Raw genomic sequence first — 21539 nt, 5'->3', positions numbered from 1 at the left:
TTCCCACCAGCCGTCTTAGATATGGACTGTTCAGTTTCGGGTGGAGGGTAGAAAACCACCACAAAATGAAAGAGATCCTTTACAGCATGACATTGCTGACTGACTGTATTATGCCATCAAACACCAATAGCCGTTTTCTAGCAGTGCGAGTAAGGCTCTAGGAAGAGTTTGGAAGGTTGTGTGCCTTTTAGTTAAGCTAATTTTACAACCTCCTTAGTGTTGCTTTGCACAGCTGCTTCTTCCTCATCTTCATGCACTCTTCTTTAAGTGTCACTGCTTTGTTTAATTATAAAAAAAGAAAAAAAATCAGTCTGTTCTTAACAGCACTCAATGAATTTATTGACACGAAAAGTCTAACTTAAAATCTAACTTAAACCAGTCTGCTGACTTTTCAGGATTCTCTTAACTATGTTTGTGTTATTTGTCTCTTCTTTTAGTGCCCATCTCTTTAATCAGTGACCTTTGCTTTTTCCTTTTATAACATTTTTATATCATCTTTTTTTATCAACTTTTATATCATTTTTCTATTCTCATGTCTGATCTGATCATCCCTGTCCTCTGTTTAATGTCTACAATTAAAATAAGAAAACACTATCAAACTGTTCTTAACACTGAATGAATTTACAAACTTTGTTTCAGTCCACATATAGAACGTTAACATGACAACAGTCTTTGTTGACTTTTCAGGATTCTCTTATACCATATAGCCCTGTCTCCTGCGTCATATGCCATCTTTAATTTAAAAAAAATCAAATTGTTCTCAACACTGAACAATTCATCTTTGCTGAGTGCAGGATTCTTGTACACATGTAGTCTTTCCTACTCTTTCTCCTAGTGGTCCTCCCTTTTGTCAGCATCAGTGTCCTTTTTGCTTTTCCTTGTAAATGCTTTTTTCTTATAGCCATGCTCTGATCTAATCCCCTTCGCAACGTCGACGTTAATGTTAGCTGTCTCGTCCTGTGTATTCTCAACGGTATCACTCACACTGCTATTACCACCATCGGATTCAGGAGTTTTCCTCTTAGCAGGGGAAACTTCTGCCACTGCACTTGTGCGTTTTAGCCAGCGGTCCATGTGTTTTACAGCTAAAGTCCGAGAGAGGAAGAGTGCGCGCTGTGTGTGTGTGTGTGTGTGTGAACTGTCTGTGCTGCTGTGTTTGTTCTGAGTAGGCTACGGGGGGAGATAAGAGGGGGGTCAGTCAGTAAAAGGAGGGTTAAATTCAAGTAACCTTGAGAACAGAAGGTAGTCGCGCATTCACACTGATCCATTATTAGATTGCCGTTGCCAGGCAATGCAGTAATGTGTGCGGGAATCTCTCGCATTAGAATCATTAAAGGTGCGGGAATTTTAAAAAATATGCGCAATACCCGCAATCCCGCGCCCAAATTCAGGCCCTGAAAGGTACTGTTTATCTTGAGAAATTGCAATTGTTTGATGGATTTTGCTTAAACTTTAAATGATTTTCGCATAAAATGCGAATACAGATGATTTTCTTTTGGCAAATTGGAATAAAACTTCGCAATTTGCGGACGTGCGAGTGGCTAGCGTGACCCAGACCACCACCAGCAGACCAAAAACACACTTTCAATCCAGTTTTATTGATTGACCTTGGGAACATAGTCCAGTTTTGTAAAACATTCCTATTGATAGACTTTGGGAAACTGTTATTGATGGCTCTTGGGAACTTCCTTCCGTTTTGAAAAGCACAACAAACATTAAATAGTTGGTGAACGAGTATAACGTTCACGAGGGGTTAACAATGTCGGTTTATTGGGCTGACCTAATGTTTTTATTTTACCTTTCCAGTGATCTTTGCAGAATGGATTGTTGACCATCATTGATGAAATCTCTCTTCTCTAACTGGCGTTTCAATCCCCGACTCGCTCTCGCCACCTCTGGCTGCACCGCTGCACTCAAGTCAGAGACGCGAAGGGGAAAGGGGAGGGGGTGAAGAGGGCGGAGCCACACGCTCTGGAAGAGGGGCGGGGGGATTGGGCAAAGCGTTCCATTCTGGCTTTGAGTTTTCTCACAGATCAGCGGTATCAACTTCAGCGAGAACTTGACTGAAATGCGAGTTCGGACGATATGCGTACTTTTTAATATGAAAACGTACAGTCGTACAATGAGGTAAAAAGTCGTAGCGGCTACGCAAGATGCGTACAGGTTGCCAGGTATGTCATTAACAAAACAAACAACGAAACCTCACCAAAAGCAATACCTCGCCCCCTGGTGGACTCTGTCCCAGGTGAGGTGGTAATAATAATAATAATAATAAAGTGACTGACAAGCAGTAAAGAGGAAAGCAGAGTGAAAGACAGAAGAAAACAGATGAGTCTTTAAAGGCATGCTGGTTGTGTGAAGAAAATTACTGAACACTAAAGCTATGATGGAGAGACAAATGCGGAAAGTGAAGTAGAAGTTGTAGGAGGATGGAGAAGGTCAGAAAAATAGAAGGGAGAAAAATTACTGAGGGCTTTAAGTTGAAGTGAATTTATTTATTTATTTATTTATTTTTATAGGGAACCAAAGTTTTGGAATACAGTTATAACGAGATTGTGGCAGTGAGGGTGTGGCCGAGCGTCAGCTGTTAACAGCAAGGAGTCAGGCTGAACCAACAGGGGACATGGAATAAACATGTAACACCTGCATCTAATTACTGGCTGTTTATTAATGTGTCTCTGTGTGTCTTTCAGATGGCCAGGAATGAAATCATTCATAACAACACTTTAAATGTGATGATTTATCAAATTTGGAGATTTGAATATGAAAAATTTTAAAATGTATAACAAAAATTATATTTATAATAATAGTAAGCATAGCAATGAAAAAATGTTTATTTCAAAGATTACAGCACTTTGTTTACATACATAATTTGCAATTATTTTATCTGTGACAAACAAGAACAAGAACCGAGCTGAAAGTACTGTGCGAGTCGCCATTTAAGATATTTCAGTATAGAGGGTACCATGAGGATTGGTCCAGCTGTTTTCCTGTAGTATCATTAACAAAAAACAAAGAAACATACAAACAAACAAACAAACCCCACTGAAAACAATGCCTCGCCCCCTGGTGGACTCCGCCCCGGCGAGGTAATAAAACTCTTCCACTGCATTTAAAGGCAGTTTGTTGTTCTATGGACATGGAGCACACTGCAGAGCAACTACACTTCTGTAAATGTTGTATAATAACCAAATAATATTTGTTTATGCATTCAGCTGGTTGCCTTTAAATACAAACATTTCTGCAAATTGCAGTTAAATATCCGTTTTCTCCACTGATATACACGATCAGTGGTAACAATCTGTGTTTCTCTCTGTGCTGTGAATTTCTTGTTAGTGATGTTGGTATCTGTGAATTGGTCTGTTACAGCAGTGAAGAGTGTGTGAACTCCATATTAATGCACACAACAAACACAAATATATTATATTCAGGGACTTTTGTCCATGTCGTGCATCTCTGATTGATTAATGGTCCATTTGGAGGTAAAATAAAGGAATATGGAGGGTAACTGTGTCGTTGTGCTTCAGATTTAAACCCCAGTAGATCAGTAACCGCAGAAACAGAAATAAGATATTTATATTAAAAAATACAGAATCTAATTTTATGTTACAAAAAACCCACAATGTAATTAAAATAGAGGCAAACCGACCTGAAACAAAGCATAATGCTGTTGATATAAATCACATGTTAATCTACTGATAAACTGATATTAACTAAAAAATGTGGATTTAAAAACATCAAGTCTGAATGAATTTCAAACAAGCTTTCATTCAGTTTCCTTTTGTTCTTCATTTTAGTAGAAATAATTAATAAATCCATCGATAGCTCTGCCTGGTCTTGTTCTTTCTGACTCGACGTGTGCACGGCCCTCTTCAAACCCTTTACGCTTCGCCTCTTTAACTTCTGCATCAAGTTGAGCTTTAAATTCTTCCTCTGCCTGTTTCCTGGCTGCTGCTTCTCTCTGTGCTTTCTGGGTCTCCAGTTCTTTCTTGTGTTGCTCTGTAATGAAGGCAAGATTTCTCTCCTCCTCCTCCTTGTGTTTTCTTTCTTCTTCTTCTTTCTCCTTTCTGAAATCTTCCTGTTGTTTCCGTAGTTTTTCCTCTATTTCCTTTTTGAGTTCTTCCTCCTTTTCCTTTCTTTCTCTCTCATCTTTTTCTCTTTGTGCCTTTAGCTGTTCCTCCATATTTCTGATCTTTTCATTGAAATCATTTTCTATTCTTTTCTTTTCTTGTTCTTCTTTCTCTTTTCTTTCCTTCTCTCTTAAATCTCTCTCCTCCATTTCTTTCTGTCTTTCCCACTCATATTGCCTCTCCTTCCTAATCTGATCTGAATGCCATTCATCCTCCATAGCAGCAATTCTTTCCTCCCAGACCTCCTGCTGTTTGTTTCTCTTCTCCTCCTCCTCTCTCATCCTCTGCTCCCACTCTCGTTGCTGAGATAACTGAAGATCCTGTAGTTCCTTCTTTTTACTTTCCTCTGCATCCTTTATCTTTTCTTCTAAATCCCTTCTTCTCCTGTCTTCTTCTGCTGCCTTCTGTTCATACTCCTGTTGTAGTTTCTTTAATTCTTTTTCTTTTTGAATTTTCATCTCTTCTTTTTCTCTTTGAAACTTCTCATTCTCCGCTCTCTGTTTCTCCTTCCACTCTTGTTCTTTCCTCCTCCTTTCCTCCTCCTCCTGATCTCTCTGTTTCTGATCTTCCTGTCTTTTTCTCTCCCACTGTTTCCTGTTCTCCTCTCTCTCTCTGTTTATTTGTTGCATCCATTCCTTCATCTTCATGTCATCGTCTTCTCTTCTCTTCTGAAAGTCCTGTCTTACCTGTTGTTCCCTTTTTTCCATATCTCTTTTTATTTGCTCTTCTCTCTGTTTAAATTCTTCCTCTTGTCTTCTCTCCTCTGCCTCTTGTCTTTCTTTTTGTTTCTGCATCTCTCTCCTCATGTCCTCCATTTCAGCTTCATGTTTGGTCTTCAGTTCTTCTTTCTCTCTCTCTATCTGCTCCTCTCTCTCTTTCAGTATTCTCTCCTTTTCTTCTTCTAAAGCTTCCTCGACCTCCTGGAACATCTCATTAGTGTAGTAGCCTCTTCCGTTCACCTTCACCATTAAGTCGATTTTATCCAGGAGCTCTGACACCTGAGTGTTGCTGGATTTATCACTGTTGCTGAACACCTGATATCGTTTACCACAGGCTGACAGAAGTTTGTTTAATTCTGGCTCAGCAATTTTCATATACTGTTCAAATGTCTGTTCATTAAGCTGATCACCGCAGGTGAAGAGTACGATGGTGTATGTGTTCGATTTTATACCAAAAGTCTTTTCAATGAATTTCACTACCTCTGTCTCCTCCTGTGTGAAGCGTTGTCCGATTCTCAGCACCAGCAGGAACACGTGAGGACCAGGTGCTGCCATCGATATGCATTTAACAATCTCTCTCTTGGTTTCTTCATTATTGATATTTGTGTTAAACAGTCCTGGAGTGTCGATCACAGTAATCCGTCTCCCACCGAGCTCTACTGTCTCTTTCTGACACACAGTGGTAACTGACTGCAGTGACATCATTTCTTTAAATGCGTTTTTCCCCAGAATGGTGTTTCCTGATGCGCTCTTCCCAACTCCTGTCTTCCCCAACAGCACAATTCTGAGAGCGTCAGGGCTTTTTGATAAATCTGTACAAATGAAAAAAAAAAACATTGATCTTTAAAAGAGACAAACATGAATAAAGCTGCTCGAGTTATTATAAAATCATGTCATGGGTTTTGTCCTTATTTTATCTCATCTGAACTGTCAAAGTAAAATTACATCTGCAAATTTAATTCCTTTTGACATGCTAATGATGATGCTGTCCAACAAAATGTTTATTTATAAACAGTTTCTGATAAATGCAAGTAACAGCTGTCCTTTTCCTTCTGAGAAAAGCAAACAGACTGATAAATACTCAGATCATTTTAAATTGATAATCACTTTACCTTCTGTTTGAGTCCTCCTCTTGAGTTCAGTCACTTGTTGTTGCAGATTTTCAATTTCTCTTTTGTACTGCAGCTGTGTTTCAACCTGGGCATCAGCGTACATGGCCATCGTGTACAGACGATTGTTGTTGTTTTTAAGAAGATCTTTAACACAGATAAACAGATCATCTGCTTTTGTTTTGCTGCTGTAGAATCTAGATCGTCCTCCATGTGTCTTTATCACAGACTGAAGAGTCTGATCTATCTGTTCCTTCTGCGACTGCTGGTTGATGAGGAATATGACATGGTTATTAATGCTGGAGCTGAAGACCCTCTGAATCATCTTTATTTCTGCTTTATGTTCATCACTGAGACCTCCAGGAACCATGATAAAGAAAGCATGGACTCCAGGATCACAGACAGAGACACAGTGTCGAGTCTGACGCATCACTTCCTGTTCTGAGAGTCGAGTGTTGTAGAGAGCGGGCATCTCCACCAGCGTTATCAGGTATCCACACACTTCTCCCTTCCTTACCACACACTCGGAGCTGGACTCTGACTGGACCAGTGAGGACTTTTTACCCAATAATATTTTAGACACTGAGGCCGTTAATTCTTCCATTCCCAGCAGCACTAGGTTCAAATGTGGAGTCTCTTTTAATTCTACAATTAATCAGACAAACAAACAAATTAATTGTGTTGACAATTACAATATTACAACAGCATCAGGAGCTGTTCGTTTAGCAACAGAATGATGGAACTGTCAGTGCACGCTCAAAGGGAAACCTGTAGATGGCAGTAATGCAACACTGTGGATGCCAGCTGCCTTAAAACCCAAAAGAAGAAGAAGAAGGTAAACCTGCGCATGCGCACACGGACTTCCCCCGTCTGCTTGACTGCGCCAAGCAAGCGATTTCATGCACATTATTTGCTTTAATCCCCTCAAATTAAATAACTTCCCAGCCACAGAATGACCTGATATTTTGTGAGATATTACAGAAATAAACAGATATCACAATCACCACATTTCAGACGGAACTAAATTTCACCGATTTTATGAAATTGAAAGGCCGTCTTGCTTTAAAAGTGCTACACAAAAAAACTTCATTTGACTTGAATGCTAGAAAGAGAGCAAGCAGAATTCTAGTCTTAACCTGAGTGCAGAATGTGCTTTAGTTTATAATGAGCTTATAATTTCATTACTCATTTCCTGAGTTTGAAAGACCTGTTTTAAAAAACACAGGTAAAAAGAAAAAGAAGAGCTTTAAAAAGAGCCTTTGATCAGTGATTGGTCAATGAGAACCATGTCGATCAGTGTACTGTTGATCAGCAATTGGTTATTGGGAATACTGGAAATGAGCAATCACTAATCACTAACATGTGCTCAAAAAGTCATGAGATTTATCACTTGGCCTGATCACCAGGGTCCTCAATTCCTCCACACTGGAGTGTGATCAGTCAATAATTTGTAAGTTGACTGGATCATAAGCTAAAAGTTTCCTGTTACCATGTTACCTTTTATGAATTTACTGGAAAATACTGGAATACTGAAAAAAAATAGGATAATTTGTAATTGTGTGGTGGGTACTTACCACTGTGCTCCTTCTTTCTCACATTTAATCCACCTTTAAATATATTAAATGTGGGTTTTATGCCTGCATGACCAGACTTTCCTTGCTTTTTTGGTTTAGTATGCTCTCCCAGTCCTACTGTTTCTTGATTTTCCAGTTGACCTCTGAATTGCTCAGATGGTTTCTGGCCTACTGCAGAGTCGGCTTCTTCATATACCTCGCAGATAAGGTTTCCTTTATTCACCTTGACCATCTCTTCCATCTTCTTCACAAGAGCATCCTGGCTGCATCCACTGAAATTTAAATGTCTGTAATTACATTCAGCAATGATCTCCTGTAGGACAGTTTCCTGATCTTGAGCTACACTGGTGCCGATTTCTATGTTCTTTGTCGTTAGCACCATGGTGTAATTATGAGCCTCCTGAGACAGATCTGAAAGAATGCGATCCACTCTTCTTTTGTCTGCTTCAGTGAAATCTTCTGGCTGTACAATTAGCATGATCACATGAGGTCCAGGAGCCGACAGAGACACACACTCTTTAAGAGACTGTGTGAGCTGATGATTCGAGAGGCTTTGTTGAAAAAGATGAGGTGCATTGACGATGGTGATGGATCTTCCCTTCACATGTCCTCTAACTCTCCCATACTGAAGTGATACTGAATGTCGAGACCCTTCAGTCTCAAACGCAGTTGTGCCCAGGATGCAGTTTCCCACACTGCCGGTGTCGGAGAGACTTTTTCCCAACAGAATAATTCTCAGATCAGACATTGCAAAAGAAAAAACACATTCAAAGCTACAGTGCATGTACTGGGTGTAATCCAATAACATTATCTTTATCTGTATCTGTTTCGAGCTAAAAATATTCATATTTGGATTTAAACTGATAGTGGGCGTGGTCTGTACCAGAAGGTTTTTCTGAGAAGCCCATTACTCTGCCCTGGAAACACTGAAAATCAGTGAGGGGGGGAAAAACAAAACAGGACTTCTGGAAGAAGAATCCATTTTAGTCACAAATTCTAACAACTTTAAAAAATATATTTATTCAATTTATTATATAATTTAACAGTTTAATTTTTGAACCAGATGTCCTATGGAACTTTCTGGCAAGTTTTATATCTTCTTTCAAATGTCACTGAATAAACTATTATTATTATTATTATTATTATTAATAATAAACTATTATGGGCGGCACGGTGGTGTAGTGGTTAGCGCTGTCACCTCACAGCAAGAAGGTTCTGGGTTCGAGCCCCGTGGCCGGCGAGGGCCTTTCTGTGCGGAGTTTGCATGTTCTCCCCGTGTCCGCGTGGGTTTCCTCCGGGTGCTCCGGTTTCCCCCACAGTCCAAAGACATGCAGGTTAGGTTAACTGGTGACTCTAAATTGAGCGTAGGTGTGAATGTGAGTGTGAATGGTTGTCTGTGTCTATGTGTCAGCCCTGTGATGACCTGGCGACTTGTCCAGGGTGTACCCCGCCTTTTGCCCGTAGTCAGCTGGGATAGGCTCCAGCTTGCCTGCGACCCTGTAGAACAGGATAAAGCAGCTAGAGATAATGAGATGAGATGAGATAAACTATTACCACATACTGTAACTGTTTCAAAACAACAAAGACGTTCCCAATGAAGAAACTTACAGTTGACAATAATAGCCATCTAATAATATGTTATCAGATTTACATAAGGTTTTTTTTGTTCGTTAGATTCCATAAATACCAGAAATTTCTATGGACATTCTTATCAGACACTTCTATAAATCTGGAGGCACTCTGAGTGTTTCTGGAGTCCTTTAGGCAGTATTTTATCATGACTGCAGCTTCCAGAAAGATTTTTTAAGAATAACAGAGAACAATCATTTAAAAACAAGGAAAAAGATTTGCAATGAGCAGACAAATTAATATGAATTAAATGAGTATTTGCAGAGAGTCCAGTAGAGCTATGCTGGTGTCCATAGGTGGGGAGAGAGAGAGAGAGAGAGAGCGCATGTGTGACCCAGAGCATAAATTAAAAAAAATAAAGACACAGAAAAGTGTGAGCAAATCTGTAAATAAAATGAAACTATAAAAAAATAAAACCTTGTGTTCCTCATTTCCCAAGAGCCACAGGAGTGTTAGAATAATGTTAAAGATTTTTTATTCCGTTAACAGCGTTGCCAGATTCTGCCTATAATTTCTGTGTGTTGCAGATATACAGTATACTCCTAATCACAAACGCACTCCACTTTTAACTTTTCTGTTGTTGGTTTATTGTTTTTTAAATTAAAAATTAATGTCTACTGTCTCTCTGTCCAAACATTCTGGACTAGATTCAATCTTTTTGTGAGGTTTTTGACTTGAAGTTGAGTTCTTCCTGAAACCTGGCAACCTCCCCACGAACATCAGTGACAGATGGCCTTTAAAACTGCACATTTAAATGAAAACTTTTTTTAATTTAAATAATTTTTTTTCGGCGGCACGCTGGTGTAGTGGTTAGCACTGTCGCCTCACAGCAAGAAGGTCCGGGTTCGAGCCCCGGGGCCGGCGAGGGCCTTTCTGTGCGGAGTTTGCATGTTCTCCCCGTGTCCGCGTGGGTTTCCTCCGGGTGCTCCGGTTTCCCCCACAGTCCAAAGACATGCAGGTTAGGTTAACTGGTGACTCTAAATTGAGCGTAGGTGTGAATGTGAGTGTGAATGGTTGTCTGTGTCTATGTGTCAGCCCTGTGATGACCTGGCGACTTGTCCAGGGTGAACCCCGCCTTTCGCCCGTAGTCAGCTGGGATAGGCTCCAGCTCGCCTGCGACCCTGTAGAACAGGATAAAGCGGCTAGAGATAATGAGATGAGATGAGAATTTTTTTCATCCTGCAGGATCTCGATGCATTTTTTAACCCAAAATATACTCCATTGAACGTCCATATCTGTATTCATATCCATTTAGGCTGCATTATCTGTTCACTCCAAATAAAGTCTTTGTTTACTTCCCTAGTATTTAGTGTCACCATAATGTATGAGAGTACAGAGATCTGAACAGAAGATACTCGAACTCCACTGTGATTGTGAGGTGTGCACTTATTTAACACAAATCATCTCTCCTTGGAAACACTGACATGTAATATAGCTGAATAATAATAATAATAATAATTATTATTATTATTATTATTATTATTATTTTTTTTTTTATTGATTAATTGATTAATTAATTAATATTTTATATAAAGGTGGCTGAGACTCCTTTACCCAAGACATTAGTATCAGTATCAGGAGTTACTCTTGTATAGACTGAAACAGGTGACGGATCATCAGGTCTTTTTGCAGACCTGTTCATTTTTTGTATTAAAATGCTTTTTTACGGTGTTAGTGTTCTATCAGAACTACAAAGTTCCCTTTGGACTTACATTTACTGACACTGTAATACACTACATGTTCTTTACTACATTCTCACAAAGCCTTGAGCTTAATTCCAATTTTCTTCCCCCCACTGCTGAGGGAAAACTCTGAAGTGGAAAGAAATTGTAGATTTATTCAACTTGAATGTTAATTTCTTCCACTGATGTCCTTCTTTGTGAAAGTTTTAAATCAGAGTTTTTACTGCCCATTCCAACCTTCTTCCACATTCTGCTGTACGTATTTAATTGTATCGCGATAAAATGCTTTCTTAATTAATATAGAAGTTGACCCAATCAATAAAGAACATTTCTGAGGAAGCTGCAAGAGATAGCATGCACTAAAGTGTGGGAAACTAGCTTTAACTGTAGATTTTACTCGAGCTTTAACATCTCATGGTCATGACTGAAAACCATAAATTACACGTACCTTTACTCTCCTCCAGGTTTTCCTTTACTGTTTTTTCACTCAAATGTTCCTGATGTCTTCTCAGTGTTCCTGAGTGTTTCTTCTCTTGTAGCGCACTTCCCCCGGTCTCATTCACCACTGCATATATTTCCCACAAAAGCTGAAGGACCTGATGTTTATTGAATTTAGATACATTCTGAATTCTGTGGTGTCTAAATTCACATTCACTGATGAATCCATGGTCTTCACCTGTAGTTATCACTATTGAGCGTTTCCGAGACAGCGGGCTGTAAGTTTCCAATATGCTTCTGACTCTGTCGTGTTGCTCATGTGTGAATTTTTCTGACTGAAGCACTAACAGAAACACATGAGGTCCAGGATGAGCGAGAGAAATGCACTCCTTGAATCTCTGAGTCAGTTCCTCCTGAGAGAGATGTGGATTATAGAGATGAGGCGTGTTGATGATGATGACGGTTCTTTCTGCCACGTGACCACTGGCTCTCTCACTGTGCAGCTTTACTGAAGAAAAATGAAGTTCAGTCTCAAATGCAGATCTGCCCAGGATGAAGTTTCCCACTCTGTTGGTCAGGAGAACATTTTCCCCCAGCAGCACAATTCTCACTTCAGACACTGAAACATTATTAGGAAACAAAATATGAATGATCACAATATCAGGCAGGTGGTTTAATGTTATGTCTGATCTGTGTATATGTGTGTGTGTGTGTGTGTGTGTGTGTGAGAGAGAGAGAGAGAGACACCCTTAAGACAACACAACGTTAAACTAATTGATTAGGGTTTATGAAATTTATGAAATTTGGCAGAGACTATCTTCAGACCAAGAATCACAAACATCATTTGTTGGCTTTTTGATTCGCCAAAGTGTTCACCCATTAAAGCCAATCAAAATCAGCGGTCAAGCCATCAAACAGGAAGTGAGCTCATATCCCAGCAATGCTTTGATGTATCAAACCCAAACTGTGTACATGAACTTGGGACCCCATTTTGAAGGAGCAGAAAAATTGTGTCATTTGACTACCAGGAGATGCTGCAATAAATAAAAATGCATTTTGCTTAATAACTGTTGTTGCATTTGCCTTTAAAATAATCCTTGTGTCTGGTAATACTGTAGGGGATCCCAAGGGGAAGAAACAGCAATTTGTCTCGATAGCCTAACTGATGCAGCGCCATATTGGATTGTATCTAAAAGTTTAAAAAAAATTCATAGACCACAAATTTTGTTCAATTGTCACCAAATGTGGCACAGATCATCTTCAGACAAAGGTTCAGTTTTTATTTTCAAAACCATTCATCCATTACAGCTGAACAATTTCAGCAGCAAAGCCACCAAACAGGACGTGAGCTCATATCTCAGCCAAGGTTTGGTCAATTGACCTTGCATTGCATACAGCCTTAACAACATATGTTTCCATGGCAACTATTGCCTGCTGATATGCTTGGTCCCCTCATCACTGCTTTCAGCTATATTCTATTCTAGATCTAAAAGTTCCGTTATTAAAGCATTTAACTGGCAAAAATCACTTGCAGTGGATATAAAAGTATACACACCCCATTAAAATGATTGGTTTTTCTGATGTAAAAAAATTAGACCATGACAAATAATTTCAAAAATTTTCCCACCTTTAATGTGACCTATAACCTGGAGAATTGAAAAACAAACAAATCTGTTGGGGGAAATACATAAAAAGTAAAAAACGCACAATAAGTTGGTTGCATAAGTGTGCACACCCTTAAACTAATATTTTGTTGAAGCACCTTTTGATTTAATTACAGCATTCAGTCTTTTTAGGTCGGAGTCTATCAGCCTGCCGCATGTAGACTTGGCGATATTTGCCCACTCTTCTTTGCAAAAGCGCTCCAAATCTGTCAGATTGCGAGGGCATCTGTTGTGCACAGCCCTCTTCAGGTCACCCCACAGATTTTCAATTGGGTTTAGGTCTGGGCTCTGGCTAGGCCATTCCAAAACTTTAATTTTCTTCTGGTGAAGCCATTCTTTTGTTGATTTTGATGTATGCTTGGGGTCAATGTCGTGCTGAAAGATGAAATTCCTCTTCATCTTCAGTTTTCTAGCAGACACCTGCAGGTTTTGGGCCAAAATTGACTGGTATTTAGAACTGTTCATATTTCCCATAAAGCCCCTGTTCCACCTGAAGAAAAACAACCCCAAAACATGATGCTGCCACCACCATGCTTCACCGTGGGTATGGGGTTCTTCTGGTGATGCGCAGTGCCAAACATACCTTTTGGAATTGTGGCCAAAAAGTTCAACAGACCATAACACATTTTCCCACATGCTTTTTGGAGAGTTGATGTATTTTTTTTTTTACAAAATTTAGCCAGGCCTGGATGTTTTTCTTTGACCCCACCTCATAGTCCAGACATATGGAGAATACAGGAGATTGTTGTCACATGCAGTACACAACCAGTACTTGCCAGAAATTCCTGCAGCTCCTTCAGTGTTGCTGTAGGCCTCTTTGCAGCCTCCCTGACCAGTTTTCATCTTGTCTTTTCATCAATTTTGGAGGGATTGTCCAGTTCTTGGTAATGTCACTGTTGTCCCATATATTCTCCACTTCTTGATGACTGTCTTCACTGTGCTCCATGGTATATCTAATGGCATGGAAATGTTTTTTTACCCGTGCCCTGACTGATACCTTTTCAACAATGAGATGCAGTGAAGTTGTCCTGTACCCTTAGCAGAGAAACAGCCCCAAAGTATAATGTTTCCACCTCCATGTGTGATGGTGGGGATGGTATTCTTGGGATTGTATTCAGCATTTCTCTCCCTCCAAACATAATGAGTTGAGTTGATGCCAAAGAGTTCAATTTTGGTCTCATCTGACCACATCACCTTCTCCTAAGCCTTCTCTGAATCATTTAGGTGCTCACTGGTAAACTTCAGATGGGGCTGTACATGTGCCTTCTTGAGCAGAGGGACCTTGCGGGCACTGCAGGATTTTAATCCATTATGGCATCGTATGTTACCAATGGTTTTCTTGGTGACTATGGTCCCAGCTGCCTTGAGATCATTAACAAGCTCCTCCCATGTAGTTCTGGGCTGATCCCTCATCCTTCTCATGATCATCCTTACCCCACGAGGTGAGATCTTGCATGGAGCTCCAGGCTGAGGGCGATTGGTGGTCATTTTATATTTCTTCCATTTTCTAATAATTGCACCAAGAGTTGTCTCCTTCTCACCAAGGTTCTTGCAGCCCATTCCAGCCTTGTGCAGGTCTACAATCTTGTTCCTGATGTCCTTTGAAAGTTATTTGGTCTTGCCCATTGTGGTGGAGAGGCTGGAAGAGGTTCATTCTGTTGACAGGTGTCTTATAACCATAACGAGTAGAAATTAGGAGTACTTTCTTAAAGTGACAGACTAATCTGTGTGGCTCAAGGGCACAGACAGTAACTGGTCTGTGGTAGCCAGAATTCTTGCTGGTTTGTAGGGGATCAAATATTTATTGCATTCAATCAAATAGAAATATGTCTACTGTCCCTCTGTCCAAACATTCTGGACTATATTCAATCTTTTTGTGAGATTTTTGATTTGAAGTTAAAGTGGAGTTCTTCCTGAAACCTCCCCACGAACATCAGTGACAGCTGGCCTTTAAAACTGCACATTTAAATGAAAACTTTTTTTAATTTAAATAATTTTTTCATCCTGCAGGATCTCAATGCGGGCGGCATGGTGGTGTAGTGGTTAGCGTCGTCGCCTCACAGCAAGAAGGTTCTGGGTTCAAGCCCCGTGGCCGGCAAGGCCCTTTCTGTGCGGAGTTTGCATGTTCTCCCCGTGTCCGCGTGGGTTTCCTCCGGGTGCTCCGGTTTCCCCCACAGTCCAAAGACATGCAGGTTAGGTTAACTGGTGACTCTAAATTGACCGTAGGTGTGAATGTGAGTGTGAATGGTTGTCTGTGTCTATGCGTCAGCCCTGTGATGACCTGGCGACTTGTCCAGGGTGTACCCCGCCTTTCGCCCGTAGTCAGCTGGGATAGGCTCCAGCTCGCCTGTGACCCTGTAGAACAGGATAAAGCGGCTAGAGATAATGAGATGAGATGAGGATCTCGATGCATTTTTTAACCCAAAATATACTCCATTGAACGTCCATATCTGTATTCATATCCATGTAGGCTGCATTATCTGTTCACTCCAAATAAAGTCTTTGTTTACTTCCCTAGTATTTAGTGTCACCATAATGTATGAGAGTACAGAGATCTGAACAGAAGATACTCGAACTCCACTGTGATTGTGAGGTGTGCACTTATTTAACACAAATCATCTCTCCTTGGAAACACTGACATGTAATATAGCTGAATTATTTATTTATTTATTTATTTATTTATTTATTCATAAATATTTTATATAAAGGTGGCTGAGACTGCTTTACACAAGACATTAGTATCAGTATCAGGGTTTACTCTTGTATAGACCGAAACAGGTGACGGATCATCAGGTCTTTTTGCAGACCTGATCATTTTTTTGTATTAAAATGCTTTTTTACGGTGTTAGCGTTCTATCAGAACTACAAAGTTCCCTTTGGACTTACATTTACTGGCACTGTAATACACTACATGTTCTTTACTACATTCTCACAAAGCCTTGAGCTTAATTCCAATTTTCTTCCCCCCACTGCTGAGGGAAAACTCTGAAGTGGAAAGAAATTGTAGATTTATTCAACTTGAATGTTAATTTCTTCCACTGATGTCCTTCTTTGTGAAAGTTTTAAATCAGAGTTTTTACTGCCTATTCCAACCTTCTTCCACATTCTGCTGTACGTATTTAATTGTATCGCGATAAAATGCTTTCTTAATTAATTTAGAAGTTGACCCAATCAATAAAGAACATTTCTGAGGAAGCTGCAATAGATAGCATGCACTGAAGTGTGGGAAACTAGCTTTAACTGTAGATTTTACTCGAGCTTTAACATCTCATGGTCATGACTGAAAACCATAAATTACACGTACCTTTACTCTCCTCCAGGTTTTCCTTTACTGTTTTTGCTGTTTTTTCACTTAAATGTTCCTGATGTCTTCTCAGTGTTCCTGAGTGTTTCTTCTCTTGTAGTACACTTCCCCCGGTCTCCTTCACCACTGCATCTATTTTCCACAAAAGCTGAAGGACCTGATGTTTATTGAATTTAGATACATTCTGAATTCTGTGGTGTCTAAATTCACATTCACTGATGAATCCATGGTCTTCACCTGTAGTTATCACTATTGAGCGTTTCCGAGACAGCGGGCTGTAAGTTTCCAATATGCTTCTGACTCTGTCGTGTTGCTCATGTGTGAATTTTTCTGACTGAAGCACTAACAGAAACACATGAGGTCCAGGATGAGCGAGAGAAATGCACTCCTTTACTCTCTGAGCCAGTTCCTCCTGAGAGAGATCTGGATTATAGAGATGAGGCGTGTTGATGATGATGACGGTTCTTCCCTCCACGTGACCACTGGCTCTCTCACTGTGCAGCTTTACTGAAGGAAGATGAAGTTCAGTCTCAAATGCAGATCTGCCCAGGATGAAGTTTCCCACTCTACTGGTCAGGAGAACATTTTCCCCCAGCAGCACAATTCTCACTTCAGACACTGAAACATTATTAGGAAACAAAATATGAATGATCACGATATCAGGCAGGTGGTTTAATGTTATGTCTGATCTGTGTATATATGTGTGTGTGTGTGTGTGTGTGTGTGTGTGTGTGTGTGTGTGTGTGTGTGTGTGTGAGAGAGAGAGAGAGAGACCCAATTGATTAGGGTTTAAGCTGCTTTCAGGGACAACACTGACTTGGTATTGTGACAATGCAACAACTAAGGCACATTTTTTAACAACATTGTTCAAATATAGTTCTGTAAAACATAACATTTATTCATTCATAGAATTATAAATCATCAGACAAATGACAGTATCATCTCTGGATGTTGTGAAGTCAATGATACTCACTTGTGGGTGGAGATATCGGCATGCTTTTACATCTCTTAGGGCATAAAAACCCTGTGAGGGAGAAAAATTCTATCAAGTTGGGTTCAACACACACCATTACATCAATTTCCACCATATGGAATTTTCTACTATTTTGGATTTTATCAAAAATGATTAAGTTTCCACAAGTTACAAATTTTGTCCGATCTTTATGAAATTTGGCAGAGACTATCTTCAGACCAAGATTCAAAACCATCATCTGTTGACTTTTTGATTCGCCAAAGTGTTCACCCATTGCAGCCAATAAAAATCAGCGGTCAAGCCATCAAACAGGAAGTGAGCTCCCTGTTGAGCAGAGGGACCTTGCGGGCACTGCAGGATTTTAATCCATTATGGCATCGTATGTTACCAATGGTTTTCTTGGTGACTATGGTCCCAGCTGCCTTGAGATCATTAACAAGCTCCTCCCGTGTAGTTCTGGGCTGATCCCTCATCCTTCTCATGATCATCCTTACCCCACGAGGTGAGATCTTGCATGGAGCTCCAGGCTGAGGGCGATTGATGGTCATTTTATATTTCTTCCATTTTCTAATAATTGCGCCAAGAGTTGTCTCCTTCTCACCGATGTTCTTGCTGAGGGTCTTGTAGCCCATTCCAGCCTTGTGCAGGTCTACAATCTTGTTCCTGATGTCCTTTGAAAGTTATTTGGTCTTGCCCATTGTGGTGGAGAGGCTGGAAGAGGTTCATTCTGTTGACAGGTGTTTTATAACCATAACGAGTAGAAATTAGGAGTACTTTCTTAAAGTGACAGACTAATCTGTGTGGCTCATGGGCACAGACAGTAACTGGTCTGTGGTAGCCAGAATTCTTGCTGGTTTGTCGGGGATCAAATATTTATTGCATTCAATCAAATACAAATGAATTTATAACCTTTATATGTGTTTTTTTTTCTGGACGTTTTGTTGATATTCTGTCTCTATTTGTGAAAATAAAAGTACCATAAAATTATAGACTGCTCATTTCTTTGTAACCAGGCAAACTTATGAAATCAGCAGGGGATCAAATAATTATTTTCCCCACTGTAGGAATGGAGTCCAGATTGAAACAGACGGATGGACAAGTTTTCTCAGAAACTACATGAGCTACATCAATGAAACTTTACATGCTTAGATTTAAGTTGTGTTTGAAAATCATTTACAAGAAATTATTATTATTTTCAGAGTTATGGCCTTTGATTTTCATTACTGGACTTTGTACAATTGGACTCAATCTAGATACGTTTTCTCAGAAATTACGTAAAGCTACATCAATGCAACTCTGTGTGCTCATCCTACTGAAAAAAGCTGGGTAGCGTTTTATGAAGGTGTCATAGCATTTATGACATAAATCAATATTAAAGCAATGGGCTTATAATGTTCTAAGTATTAAGAGGTTCAAAATTAAAAATATATGACTTCTACATCGATCAATGCTGCAAGCCAATGTCCTTTTACATTACTTTTATAGATGACAGCTTTATCTGGAGCCCTACTGAATTGTTTAAGCCATGACTGGACAGTACCATCTAAAATGCTGGGTTGTTCATAAAATCCTTGTGGCTGGGGATAGTGATGACCATGGCTTCTTGTTTTAACTCATTCTGGGTTGTTTTCTATAACCCAGCAACTGGGTAAATTTAACTCACTTATTATATTATTTGAGCTACATAAGTTAAAAAATGGTGGCACGGTGGTGTAGTGGTTAGCGCTGTCGCCTCACAGCAAGAGGGTCCGGGTTCGAGCCCCGTGGCCGGCGAGGGCCTTTCTGTGTGGAGTTTGCATGTTCTCCCCGTGTCCGCGTGGGTTTCCTCCGGGTGCTCCGGTTTCCCCCACAGTCCAAAGACATGCAGGTTAGGTTAACTGGTGACTCTAAATTGAGCGTAGGTGTGAATGCGAGTGTGAATGGTTGTCTGTGTCTATGTGTCAGCCCTGTGATGACCTGGAGACTTGTCCAGGGTGTACCCCGCCTTTCACCCGTATTCAGCTGGGATAGGCTCCAGCTTGCCTGCGACCCTGTAGAACAGGATAAAGCGGCTACAGATAATGAGATGAAGTTAAAAAAAAATAAACCAGTTATTCTTCCAGCCGTCCTGTCCAGCAGTTTTCAAAATGCACTGGAAAAGGGCTGATTTTGGGGTGAAATAAACAAAGTGGTTTGGGCGGATCAGTAGTGCAGTGATCACAGCAGCAGCACAGCGGTGTGTTAGCAGCACTGCGTGTTTTATGTAGGTGTCGTGCTGTCATAGTAGCCAGAGACGACTTTGTAGTAACCGACTGAAACAGTATAGTATAATAGTACAGTATAGTATAATAGTACAGTATCGCCCCATTGCATTTTCCAAAAACCAGTCACACTTGAGTCTCTTGCAAAAAAAAGTCTTACCACTTTTAACTTTTATAAAGTACACACAGATAGATAGATAGATAGATAGATAGATAGATAGATAGATAGATAGATAGATAGATAGTGATGACCCCATGACCCCTTCTTTGCTGTTTGGTTTTCCTTGTTTGTTGTTCCCTCCTCTTCCTCTTCAGGAGGTGGTCCTGTTGTGTTCAGGAGACTGGGAGTTACACCTGCACCTACTCAGTTCCTGATTACTATATAAGAGGACTGATGCAGTTAATTCTCTCTCTCTCCTTCCATCAGGCTGGACATTGGGATAGGTTTTGTTTTGGGTGTGGTCAGTCTTTTCTTTATTTAAAGTACTCATTTACAATATTTTTCTTTTCATTTACACACTCACTATACTACTGACCTCCTTGATTTACATCATTTTAATTGTTTTTGTTTTAATATTCGTTAAATAAATTTAGTTTATATGTTAATTTTGATTATTTTTGTGGTCTCCCTGATTTTTGTCTTGAATTTGAGCCGGTTCATGACTATATATTATATATGAGAGGGAGTTAAAATTAACTGCAAAAAGAGACAATTCCATCCCTCAGTATCAGATCAGTTCCCGTCCAGCGCTCCTCTAATTTGACACATTACCTGCTTTAACTCTGGTTTCTAAATGCTCCTTGAACCTCGGCCTGTTTTTTCATTCTGCTCTCGCTTGTTAGACGCATGATCACAAGGCTCCTCTTGCCACTCTGTCCTCCTGATCAAAGGACATCAGATCAGAGGGTTTTTCCCAGTACGAGGTGACATCTGCATAATTATTTTTCTTGTTTTAAATCCCGGACACAGGCCTCCGGACTAAGATTCCCGGACGACTCTTCTGAGTTCAGTGAAAAACAGGAACCGGTTCAGTAACTTTCTCAGAGGAGTCTGGAGAAAAATACTGACATGGCTGATCTTATAAAATAGTCCTATAAAACCCGTATATGGCTGAAGAGTGAAACGAGTTTTAACAAATGATGAAAACTTTTAACATTTTAAACCTTTAAAGCGTGTGATATAGTACTCTGAATAAAAGATGTGTTGCTGCTTACCTTTACTCGAGGCCATTTCGTAACAGCGCTGAAACGGAAAATGAAAGCAACTTTACCTGTCCGGGGCTAACGTCACACTTCTGGTTGATTAAATCATCTTATGAATTTCGTGAGTAAAACCTGGCTGCTCATTACTCTCTGAATGATTGTGTACTTATCTTTTCCCACCTGTTTTCTGAATGCTGGTGAAAAGTTGAAGCCCTTATAAGGTCAAGGTTTTTTATTTGTCATTTGTGCATCACCCAACAGTTCAGAGACATTGGAATTTTTGTGCAGGGCTCTCAGAGTCAACAGTTTAGGAAATAGAACACTATAATAAAAAATATGAAATATATAAACACTATACAATACAATGTTAGGAAATGGAACACTATAATAAAAAATATAAAATATAAAGCACTATACAAAAAGGTGGTAATATGTACAAAATTTTAAATACAAGTATTAAACAGAAGGAGAGGGCAAATGTTAAATAACAGTAATAAAATAAAAGGCTAGTCCTGAGTGCTGTTCCTGGATTATGAAAAGAGGGGAAAGTTGTATGGAAATATTGCACATTTTGGGAGGGGGATGAGAGTTATGTGGGGATATTGCACAGTTAGAATATTGCACATTTATCAGAGGGTATATAACACATAATCCTATTTCACAGATAATAATATATCACATTGCATATGACAAGTGAAGTGAGGTAGTAATGGGTTATTGTTGCACTTATTCAATAGTTTTGTTTTGCCATCAGTCTGACTGTGGCAGGGAAGAAGCTGTTGAAGAACCGTGTTCTATGAGTGATGATGCTGTCCGCTCTGCTGTCTCAGGTTGTAGTGTTTGTGTCTGAGCAGAGAGTGAGCTGGGTGGAGTG

At 39.8% G+C, this 21539-nt stretch overlaps 1 protein-coding gene across 2 annotated transcripts; it reads right to left on the bottom strand.

Moving 5' to 3' along the window:
• Positions 1-2854: 2854 nt before the first annotated feature.
• LOC132870500 (GTPase IMAP family member 8-like) lies at positions 2855-20552 on the bottom strand. Of its 2 annotated transcripts, XM_060904160.1 has the most exons (6): positions 20235-20552; positions 17223-17273; positions 16250-16867; positions 11292-11900; positions 5962-6603; positions 2855-5661 (listed from the first exon to the last, which is right to left on the bottom strand). In XM_060904160.1, exons 2-6 carry the CDS (start codon positions 17242-17244, stop codon positions 3794-3796), a joined length of 3759 nt encoding a protein of 1252 aa, XP_060760143.1. In that variant the 5' UTR covers positions 17245-17273; positions 20235-20552; the 3' UTR covers positions 2855-3793. The 2 variants fall into 2 exon arrangements, with proteins under 2 accessions (XP_060760143.1, XP_060760144.1); XM_060904161.1 differs by lacking the exons at positions 11292-11900; positions 16250-16867; positions 17223-17273; positions 20235-20552 and adding an exon at positions 7533-8525.
• Positions 20553-21539: the final 987 nt, after the last annotated feature.

This window comes from Neoarius graeffei, chromosome 22 (genome assembly GCF_027579695.1).
Source record: "Neoarius graeffei isolate fNeoGra1 chromosome 22, fNeoGra1.pri, whole genome shotgun sequence".
Classification (NCBI taxonomy): Eukaryota; Metazoa; Chordata; class Actinopteri; order Siluriformes; family Ariidae; genus Neoarius; species Neoarius graeffei.
This window is presented reverse-complemented; position numbering and strand designations above follow the sequence as displayed.